Below are 10815 nucleotides of genomic sequence, written 5' to 3'. Positions count from 1 at the left end.
CCTTTATAATTCAGAATACCTTTAATATTTTAAAATTAAGAAATAAAAAGAAACAATAATAATAAATTATTATAAAATAATTTAATATTTATCCTCCTCCTCCCTGCCATTCTTAAATAGTAGGAAACTGAATATAAAGTCTTAGGAAATGTCCTCATTTTTATCAAAATCCTTGTCTTGGAAATATTCCATGACTGATCAGAAACCCTCAGCAGGTCAGAGCTTCATGAGCATTCACCTCCCCTCCACCAGAAATACTCAGAGCTGTACTCACAGAGTCTGTAGGCACTGGGATGTTCCAGCTTTAGGAGATGCCTCCAGGAGCTGCAGCTGCATTGTCCTGCAGCCAGAGGCTTCCTGTGTCAAGGGCTGGCAGGGATTCTGCCCCAGGCACTTCTCAGCACCTTCCCAGCCCTGACTGATTGAAGCTCTCTGTGCCTCTGGGCTGTGCCCAGGGTGGCTGCAGGCAGTGCCCCAGCCCTGCTGGGCTGGCAGAAGAGCTGCTCAGCAAGAGAAATGTGCTTTTGAAGCTCTTCTTGGTTTCCAGGAGCTGCCTCTGTGCCAGGAGCCCGGCCCAGCTCAGCAGCACAGACACAGCAGCAGGACTTTAATGAGCCTCTTGGGGCTTTGTGCTGAGGCCCTGAACATCAGTCCCTGACAGGGAGGGGAAGAAAGCTCTCAAGAACTCCAAGTCAGAATCCAACTCCAAAGTTTCTTTCACTTTTAATGGGTCCCACTGAGGGACATGACTGAGAAAGTGTCCCCAGGCCCCAGGCAGAGCAGAGAACTGGAGGCACTGATGACAGCTGGGGACAAAGAGAAGCCAAGGCTTGGTGCCCTGGGCCACAGCAGCCTCTGTGCCAGCAAGGGCTGTGAGGAGACACCTTGTCCTGAGGCCCTGGGGCCTCCTGGCACAGCCCCAGCAAGGCTGGCCACTGTCACCCCCTTGGCCTGCCCTCAGCATCCCCCCTAGCCCACATGCCAGTGGCCTCAGGGATCTGCTGGAAGGAGTCCCTGGGGAGCCTTGCTCAGGAATGGCCCTGGGGGCTCCTTCATGCTCCCAGGGACTGCAGCTTTTTCAAAGGACTTTGGCTTTTGCTTTGGAGTCTCTGAGAGCTTTGTGCAATCCTGGCCTCCAATTATCTTCTGTAATTAGTCCCTTGAGAGCCTTTGTCAGTAACAACACTCAGTGGGGCTCATTAATGCTTCAAGGTACTTCAGGTGCTTAAGGTACTTTCCTTTTTCCTTCCCACCCTGAGTCTCTGAGAAGTTTGTGCTATCATGGCCCCAATTATCTGCTTTAACGAGTCCCTTGGGAGCTTTGCATTGACACTCAGTGGGGCTCATCAATACTTTGAGATACTCAGGGCTTTTTCAGCTACTTTGGATTTTCCTTTCCACACTGAGTCTCTGGGAGGTTTTTGTGCAATCCTGGCCTCCAGTTCTCTCCTCCAAGGAGTCCATGAGGAGCCTGTGTTTGGGATGGACCTCAGTGGCACCCATTAATGCCTCAAGAAACTTTGGGTGTTTCCTCTGACTTGGGCTCCTGGAAAGGTTTGTGCAATCTCCTCTCAGGCCCTGAGGTTCAAGGGCTCAGCTCCAAATGCACCACGGGGCTCATTAGGATCAAGCAAATCCTAACAAACCATGGCTGTGCCTTGATTTCCCTCTGGTCTGGTGCAGTTCTTAGGAAAGTTTCCTACAACAGTTATGGAGAAATAGTTCAAAGAGCTTCTAAGAAATATCTGTTCCTATTTTAAAAGGTGTCTTTTTTTTTTTTACTGTTCTCTTTAGAGCAGAGGTGATTGCAGCATTCAGTGATGGATATTGATCCAGGGTCTCTCCTAAGGAGGTCTGGCCAGGTCAGAGAAGCTGTGCCTTGAGGTCTGACCCAGTGGGGACAACCTTGCTCCACATTCCCCAGCCCCATCCTGTCTCTCCTCACTCCCCTGGGACCTGCTTTGCTCACAGAACTGGCTGCACTCAGGCAAAGAGGGGTTTTGCTTCTTTGATTTTAGCAATCTAAAACTGCTGAGTTTCCCCATGGCAAACAGACACCCTCCTCAAGTGTGTGCCAAGCCCAAGGTGCCACCAAGGAGGTTCCCCTTCCCCAAGGCAGAGCCACACAAGGAATGTTTCAGACACACAGGGAGTTCTGCAATAAACACAACCCCAGAGTTGGCTGAAGGCAGAATTAGAGCAGCTGCTGAAGGACAGACAAGCTTTGAACTCCTTGCAGCTGAAAGCACCAAGTGGGTTGTTGGGAGGTGTGTGAGTGAGGCAAGAGTGAGGGAAGGGAAATGCAGAGAGCCCTGGAAGTGTTTCTGTGCAGACAGGCTGCTGCAAGGGCAGTGTTGGACTTCTCTGGGGGGAACTGTGAGGGAGGTCGGGGCAGAGTGACCTCCCCAGTGACCTCGAGATGTCACACAGCCACCAGGGATGTCACAGCCCACTCAGTGGTGTCACACAACCTGCCTGGGATGTCACACCACCATTCTGTGATGTCACATCTCTTCCTATATGCCACAAAACCACCTCGTGATGTCACATAGCCTCCTGTGATATCACACAGCCACATTTGATGTCACAGCTCACTCTGTGATGTCACAGTCAGCACTGTGATGTCATACAACCTGTCCTGAGATGTCACATGGCTCTTCTATGACGTCACTGCCCACTTTAGGATTTCATATCACCACCATGTGGTGTCACAGTCTGCTCAGTGATGTCACAACCCTCTCTGTGATATTCTCTATCTAACCTCTAGTGTCATAGTCCTCTCTCTGATATCACCACCCACTAAGTGATATCACCCAGACCATGCTGTGATGTCATGCAGCCACACTACAATGTCACAACCTGCACTGTGATGTCACAGATCTCCTCTATGATGCCGTAGCTGCTCAGTGACCCCACACAACAAACTCTGGGATGTCACAGCCCCAGCTGTGACCTCACACAGCCCACTCAGAGCTGTCACACAGCCCCTTTCTGACATCCCAGCTGCTCTGGGGCTCCAGGACACAGCCACAGAGGTGCTGCTGGGACACAGCACCCTCTGGCACATCCCACAGCCCCTGCCAGTGCTGAGCCCCTGGCAGCTCTGTCTGGGCCTGCTCTCTGTGTCCCTGAGCTGCCCTGGCAGGGCCCCAGCCCTGCTGGGCTGTGCTCAGGAGCTGCTCCTGGCCAGAGCTGTCTCTCTGAAGCTCTGCCCTTGCCAGGAGCTGCCTCTGGGCCAGGAGCCCGGCCCAGCTCAGCAGCACAGACACAGCACCAGCACTTTCATCACCCTCTCGGGCCTTTGGGGCTCTTGGCATCACACTCAGTCCCTCAGAGTGTGCTCCAGAAACTCCTCAAGAGCTCCAAGTCAGATGGAAACACTGAAGTTTCTTGTAGTTGAAATGAGAGACACGAGTGAGAAAGCGTCCCCAGGTTCCAGGCAGAGCAGAAGACTGGAGGCCCTGATGGCAGCTGGGGACAAGCAAGGGAAAGGTGTCTGTGGTGCTGAGCAAAGCTGGATGTGTTTCAGGAATGGCAAGGGCCAAGGGCTGAGCCCCAGCCCCTGGCAAGGCAGATGCTGTCCCTCCCTCATTGCTCAGGGCTCTTCCCGGGCCACTGGCATGTGGGGATGTGCAATGCCAAGGGCAGCACCATGGGGCGGCCCCTGCCAGGCTGCTGAGCAGGGACAAGGAGGCAATGAGGCCCCAGGGCTGCCAGGGTCACTTGTCCCCTGCTGGCCTCAGGCCCAGGGCCAGCAGCCATGGCCAAAGGGCTGCACAAGTTGCCTCTGGCAGGGCCTTGCAGCTTCACAGCCCAGGGCCCTCAGCCTCTACCTGCTGCTTATGTGATGAGGCCTCCAAATCCCATCCTGGGAGATTTTTGGGTCCTCTCCAAGGTCTGTGAAAATGGAAACAATGGTCAAAGTTATTTTCTACCAAATCTTGCATTGACAAGGATCAATATCTTTAAAGTGAACAAGACTTAATTTGTATTTGTTAGAAGGAGGAAATATTTTAATCAGGTATTTTATGAGAGTGGCACAAAACTGCAACTGCTTTTCCAGAGAAATGGATACCCCATCCCAGGACTGCTCCCAGAGCAGGAGCTCTGTGCAACCTGACACAGTGAAAGCCGCTCCCCTCCCCAAGGATGGAATTCCTGTTGTGTGGGTTCTCTGATGTGCTGGGTGCCCTCACAACCCTCCTGGCCAGAATGTCTGCTGAGGGCCAGCCAGGCTGCTGCAGTGGCACTGACCTCACAGCCATCACCACTGCAGCCATGTCCCCTGGGCCTGGCTCTCCCCTTTCCTCTGCCCCTGCCTTGTCTCTGCTGCCATGAAGAGTTGTTTCATTATTATCTTGTCCCCAAGGTGCTGGGGCCAATTGCTTCCCAGTCAGGCTCCTGGAGCAGCAGTGGCTTTTCAGAGCCCAGCCAGAAATGAGCCCTGAAGCAGCAGCTCTGCAGTGCTGGCCACCAGGCCGGGGTGCCAAGGGAGCCTTCTGGCCATGGCCTGGAAGCAGCTGCTGCTGCCAAGGTGCCTTTGGTGCCTCAGGCTGTCCCTGGCACAGCTCCCAGCACGGCACTCTGCACTTGTGCCCGAGCCCTTCCCTGGCTTGGGGCTGGCCTGGGGCTTTTCCTGCAGCAGGATCTGCCCTGGCCATGGCACAGGAAAGGCAGTTCCTGCTGGAGCAGGAGGCTGTGCCTGGAATGGGCTCAAACAACTCCAGCAAAGCCCTGTTTACTTCAAAATTGTTTCCTAGAGCACTATAGTCTAATAATTGTTATAGCTCCTCTACTGTGGAGTAAATAACTATTTTTCTTTATTTACTCTGTGGTGTAAATAAATCTGTCTTATCTTGCCAGAATCAGTCACAGTGGTATCTGTATAAATATATCTGATATTCCATTGTTAATCCTGTGGGGAAAATTGCATTACGGTTCAATTCCACCTGTCCAGTCTTTACACATAAGCCTTTGAAAAATTCTGGGGCTGGGACTGGATCCAGCTGCTCCCAGTCTCCTCTCTTAGAAAGAATTTAAAAGTCTAGGAAGCCTGAAGGGGTTTGAGGATCCGTGGTGGCTGTTGGGTGTCATTTCTCCATCTCATGACTCAGCAGGAGTTTCTCCAATAAAGAAATAAAGCTTTTGCCTGAAGCTCCCACAGTGCCCATGACAGGAAGCCCTGGGAGTGTCTGTGACATCCTGGCTCTTTGGCAGCCTGGGGACTCCTGGGATGTCACCGTGGAGCCCCCGGGAGTGCCTGTGACAGAGCGGTGCCTTTGCAGCCCAGGGTCCCCTGGGATGTCACCATGGAATTGCTGGGACAGCGTCTGAGCACACGGCTCTTCAGCATCCCCAGAAACACCTGGGAGGTCTCCATGGAACCCCGGTCTCTGGCTGTGACACTCTGGCTCCTGAACAGCCTGGAGACTCTTGGAATGTCCCCATGGAGCCCTTCTGAGGGCCTGTAACAAATGTGATCCTTGGTAGGCAACCATCACCAGCCCCAATTAGCAATGGTCTGATTCCATGGCAATTATCACCAGGACCTGTTGCCATTGTCTGTTTCCATGGCAACCATCACAGCCCCTGTTGCTATGGTCAGTCCCTTGGCAGCTCCATGGAGACCCCATGCCAGGGGTAGTTGCCATGGACACCAGCTCAGGCCTGGAGCCAGAGCCCGTTGCCATGGCAACCATTTGCAGTCCCATCCCCAGGCTCATGGGATCCCAGAGCCACAGAATTGGCTGAGTTGGGAGGGAGCCATGGGGATCCTCCAGTCCAACTGCTGGCCCTGCACAGGACACCCCAACAATCCCAGCCTGGGCCTGGCAGCACTGGCCAAACGCTGCTGGAGCTCAGCCAGCCCTGGAGCTGGGAGCCTTCCCTGGGGAGCCTGTTCAGTGCCCCAGCAGCCTCGGGGAAAAACCTTTTCCTCACATCCAGCCTAAACCTGCCCGCCTCAGCTCCAGCCGCTCCCTCCACTCCTGTCCCTGGGCACCAGAGGGAAGAGGTTCCCGCAGCCCCCAGCCAGGGACCCACTCCCAAGGCTGCTGCCATGGCAACCAGGCCTGGCACCAGCTGGGATGCTCGGTTTCCACGGGCTGGGCTTCAGGAATGGCATTCCCCAATTTCCTGCTTCAGCTGAAACCGTGCTGCTGCTCGCTTCCCTCCCACCTCCCATGGAAAGCACAAAAGGCAAAGATCCCAGGCTGGGAAAAGAACAATTTATTGAGAACAGCCATGAGATGAGGAATTAACATGAACAGAAATAATTTTGATAACAGAAGGGATAAGATAAATTATTTACAGGGAAAACTAATAAACAAACTATTGGCTCATCCTGGCCATGTATTTCCTCCTGCCAAGAAAGGACACTCTTCTCCTCTGGTGAGAGAGAGGGAGTCCTTTTCCTGCCCCTGGCAATGACCTGAGATGGGATTGAATATAATGACAGGGACATGGTCAGACTCTCATGTTCTTTGATCTCACATTATGTCATTGCCATGGGCAGGAAAAGGTACAGGTGTCTTCCCAGCATGGATCCCAGGGAACATGGATCACGAGGTCTCTTACCAGTGTCGGTCCTCCAAGGTGGGATGAAGCTGGAGCAGTGAACAAAGCTCTTCTTGCACTTGGGGCACTCACAGGGCTTCCCTTACTGGTGCCTCCATTGGTGTCTCGTCAAGTGAGAGCTCCGGGTGAAGCTCCTCCCACACTGTGCACACTCATAGGGCCTCTCCCCTGTGTGGATGCGTCGGTGCCTGATGAGGTTGGAGTTGTGCTTGAAGCCCTGCCCACAGTTGGGGCAGCGGAAGGGCCTCTCATCCGTGTGAATCCGCTGGTGCTGGAGGAGATTGGAGCTGCTCTGAAACCTCTTCCCACACTCAGGACACTCGTAGGGCCTCTCCCCAGTGTGGATGCGCTGGTGGATGATGAGTTGTGAGCTGCAGCTGAAGCCCTTCCCACATTGCCCACACTCATAGGCCCATTCCCCAGTGTGGATCATCTGGTGGCAGATCAGGCTGTTGCTCCGGCTGAAGCTCTTCCCACACTCCAAGCACTTGTAGGGCTTCTCCCCATCCTGAAGCTGCTCATGGACCACCAGCTCAGAGCCCTGGCTGGATCTCCGACCGCCTTCCCGGCACAGGGTGGGTCTTTCCTCCTCAGAGCACCCTGGGATGGGTTTGGAGCCCCTCCTCCTGCGGGATCTCTGGGGATTTTCCTCCCCGTTGGATTCCTGCATTGTGGAGCTGCTCAAAATTGCCTCTTCCATGAGGTTCTGCCGTGGGGATTTTTCTTCCCTGGTCTCCATCCTCAGCTCCTTGTCTGGGGGAGGAAGGACAAGGAGAGGATGGGATTTGCCTCCGTGCCAGAGGGAAGGGGAAGGAGATCCCCCCAGGGCGTCCCCAGCAGGACGGCGTCGGCAGCGGGGTTGTCCTGCAGCCGGGGGCCAGGCTGGGCTGGGAGATGAAGCAGGAGAGAGGGGGAAAGGGGCACTGACTTCCTCCTCACCTGCCTGGGTGTCCTGGGGCATCTTCCTCTTCCTTGCAGCCTTCTCATCCATCCAGCTAAAGTTTAGGAATCAGAAATCCTGGTTCGGGAGAGAACAATGAATGAGCAGGTTGAGTTTGAAGGTCCCTCTGTCCAAGTCCCTCTCTAGAAGTCCCTGGGTATCTGGGGGGTCTTGGTTTGAAAGGAAAGGTGTTGGCTAAGGAAGGCAGAAACCCCCATTGAAATTGATAAAAATGTAAGCAACAACTCTCTCCAAATTATTATAATCTTGATATCAAAGTGATCTCAGATAAAGATATAGGAATAGAAATAATAGTTCTTTACTAAAGGAAGAAAAATGAAAATGAAGCAGTACAAAAGAAAAAAAACAACAAAAAAACAGCACTCTGAGAGAGTCAGAATACAACCTGATACCCCGTTGGTCAGGGTGCTGGTAGCAGTCTGATTAAATGGTGACTGCAGTCCTCCTGGAGTGACTGATGTGGTTCTAATGAAGCAATGATCCCATAGAAGATTGTAGCTTACCTCTGAAGTTCCGGTGCTGTAGATGGGTCTGGTCTCTCCTCTGGGAATCCAGTGGACAAAGACTGCCTGTGGTGCTTTGGTGCTATGATTATATTCATGCAGGAATGCTTGGCTCCTCCCCCTGGGTGGAGCATCTCACAATGGGACGATGTCATTTTATCAGTCCTGCACTGAGACTCAATGGCCCATTAACAGAAGATATCTCCCTGGAGGAAGGATGGGTGGTGGAAGAGATAAAGAACACTGCCCCACCTGGTTTTAACAGCTGGCCCATTAACAGGAGATAACCCCAGTTATGAGGGATGGGTGATGAAAGAGATAAAGAAACCTGGTCCTCTAGTTTTTAACAGATGGTGAGAGAATACATGCTTTTGGTTGAATCTTGCATTGCAACCCAGGACATGGGGTACATAAAAATTGTACACCACCAAAATCTGGCCCTGAAAATGCCTCCCAGGAGTTCTAGTTCCATCTCTGTTCTCTCCCTTTTGGTGTTCAGGCTTTCACCCCTGTCCCAGCTGCTGGGGGTCACGCTTGTACTGGCGATCCCCCATCTACTCAGTCCCTGACCTCTTCAGGCTGCTGTGAGTGCCAGGAATTTGAAAAGTTCCCCCCATTTCCATCTCCCCACTTAGGGATGCTGGGGGTTTTTTTGGGTCCCATGATCCCTGCTCCCCTTATTCCCTAGTTGGGGGTGCATTGGGTCCAAGGAGACACCCTGTCCCTCTCTATTTAATTGAGGGTCCCACAAATCATGGCGCTCCCCCTCTCTGGGCTCCCCACTTTTGGGTCCTCGGGGACACAGGGCTCTGCTCCTCCAGGCTGCCTCTGCTGGCAGCTGCCACTGGGAACCCCAAATGTCCCCACAAAGGGCATTTTCTTTTCAGCTCTGGTTTTCTTCATTCTCCAATAATCACCCCCAAAAACCCAACCCAGGAAGCCCCCAGGATATCTGGGCCGAGCTCCCCCTCCCTGGTCACCTGTGGGATAGAGGGGTGTTGATCCCATGGATGGGGTGGCTGTGAATTCAGGGAGTGAATCCCAGCTTGACTGGGATATGTTGGACCTAAGATCATACTGGGATAACAAGCACCTAACTGGGATTACTAGGAGTGTCTGGGAATGGCTATGGACATGCTGAGGGCAGCTGGGATATACTGGGAGTGTCTGTGATCATACTGGGGATGACTGAAAACACACTGGGAACAATGGGAACCATGCTGGGGACAACTGGGAACAACTGGGAGTGACAGGGTCTACACTGGGGGCAACTCCAGCTGGGCATGACTGGGACCATGCAGGGAGCAGCTGGGATCATCTGGGGAGCAACTGGGACTATACTGGGGCCAACTGGGTGCAACTGGAATCACACAGAGAGGAACAGGGAGCAACTGGAACCATCCTGAGGGTAACTGGCATCCTACTGGGATCACAGTGGGAGCAGTTGGGCCATACTGGGCAAGACTGGGACCATACTGGCAGCAGCTGGGACTGCACTCAGGGTGACTGGGAGTGGCTGGGAGCAACTGGGATCAGGCTGGAAACACCTGAGGAGTGATTGAGAGCAACTGGGATAGACTGGGAGAGACTGAAACCACAGTGCAGGTAAATGGGAACAACTGGAACCACACTGGATAATCCTGGGAGCAGCTGTGCCCATGCTGGGTCATACTGGGATCCTACTGGAACTAGCTGGGATCATACTGGGAGTGACTGCAAAGGTGCTGGCTGGGACTGGAACCATACTGGAGGTGACTGGGAGCAACTGGGCCCATCTTGGGAATGACAGGGAGTCACTCTGGCCATGACTGGAATCATACTGGGAGGGCCTGGGTGTGACTAGAACCATACTGGGGGTGGCTGGGTGCAACAGCTCATACTGGGGGTGACTGAGATTGTAGTGGGAGTGACTGGGATCATCCTGGAAGTGTTTTTCCTGTAGATCTTCTGTCCTTCTGTTTTCTATTTCTTCTCCTTCTAATCCTATGTATCTGGAACATTTTTGGATAGATAACATCTTAAGGGTTAACACTTTTTAGGTTAAATGAGCTAAGTTTGCAAAGTTAATGCTATGGTAAGAGTTTTATGTTCAGTTGGATGTTGTATTAAACCCTTTGCCAAAATTTCTCGATTGTCTATATTTTGCCAGTAGAATTTTGTGTCATTTTGACCTCTTAGCTCAGTTGGTCAGAGAATGGTGCCAGCATCACCGAGTTTGTGCGTTCAATCCTTGTGTGGGCCATTCATTATCTTAAGAGCTGGACTTGATGGTCCTTGTGGGTCCCTTCCTACCAAGAATATTCTTTGCATCTGTCCATGTTGAGAAGATCTGGTTGGTGTTTCTCCTGTGCACCAAACTCAAGCACAGGAACCTTTGGTTACCACCAGCATTGAAGTGTTCTTGGGTGTTACAGCCCTGCAGGCTCACAGTGACCTCTTGTTTCCATAAGGTCCCAGAGTGTCCCACTGGTCCCTTGGTTCCATGGGCCCAAGAGTGCCACAACGATCCCCTTGGTTCCACAACTTCCCATGGTGTCACACTGGCCCCTTGGTTCCATAAGGATCTGGAGTGTCACACAGGTTTATGGCATTTGTCCTTGCTGCCCCTCACATCCCACTGCCCCACAGAGAGCCTTGAGCTACCCGTGAGGGACAGGCCCTGCTGGGCCAGGCCTGGGCTCAGGGCTTGGCCTTTCTGCTTCCTCCAACCCAGCCAGGGCTTGCTCAGCATTGCAGTTCCCTGCTCAGAGCCTTTGGTTCCCGGCAATCCTGGCC

The 10815-nt window shown here is 52.9% G+C and overlaps 2 protein-coding genes and 1 long non-coding RNA gene across 3 annotated transcripts in view; 2 read left to right on the top strand and 1 right to left on the bottom strand.

The window, feature by feature from the left end:
• The window catches only part of LOC147646347 (uncharacterized), a 63998-nt gene that overhangs the window by 40839 nt on the left and 12344 nt on the right, over positions 1-10815 (top strand). The gene's annotated exons all lie outside the window — the stretch shown is intronic.
• The window catches only part of LOC111922197 (serine/threonine-protein kinase pim-3-like), a 39232-nt gene that overhangs the window by 18528 nt on the left and 9889 nt on the right, over positions 1-10815 (top strand). The window lies entirely within an intron of this gene.
• LOC147646349 (uncharacterized) lies at positions 2008-7925 on the bottom strand. Its single transcript, XM_086873567.1, has 3 exons — positions 7516-7925; positions 2801-7329; positions 2008-2740 (listed from the first exon to the last, which is right to left on the bottom strand). The coding sequence occupies exons 1-2, from the start codon at positions 7565-7567 to the stop codon at positions 6659-6661; spliced, it is 723 nt and encodes a 240-aa protein (XP_086729693.1). The 5' UTR covers positions 7568-7925; the 3' UTR covers positions 2008-2740; positions 2801-6658.

This window comes from Cyanistes caeruleus, unplaced genomic scaffold (assembly GCF_971803275.1).
Source record: "Cyanistes caeruleus unplaced genomic scaffold, bCyaCae1.hap1.1 HAP1_SCAFFOLD_100, whole genome shotgun sequence".
NCBI lineage: Eukaryota > Metazoa > Chordata > Aves > Passeriformes > Paridae > Cyanistes > Cyanistes caeruleus.
The sequence above is the reverse complement of the archived record's forward strand: the minus strand, read 5'-3'. Positions and strand labels throughout refer to the sequence as shown.

Coding starts and splice junctions, on each gene's coding strand:
- LOC147646349 (XM_086873567.1), bottom strand. CDS start 7,567: ATGGATGAGAAGGCTGCAAGGAAGAGGAAGATGCCCCAGGACACCCAG. Junction 7,330..7,515: donor GCCCCAGGACACCCAGGCAG/GTGAGGAGGAAG, acceptor TTCCTCCCCCAG/ACAAGGAGCTGAGGATGGAG.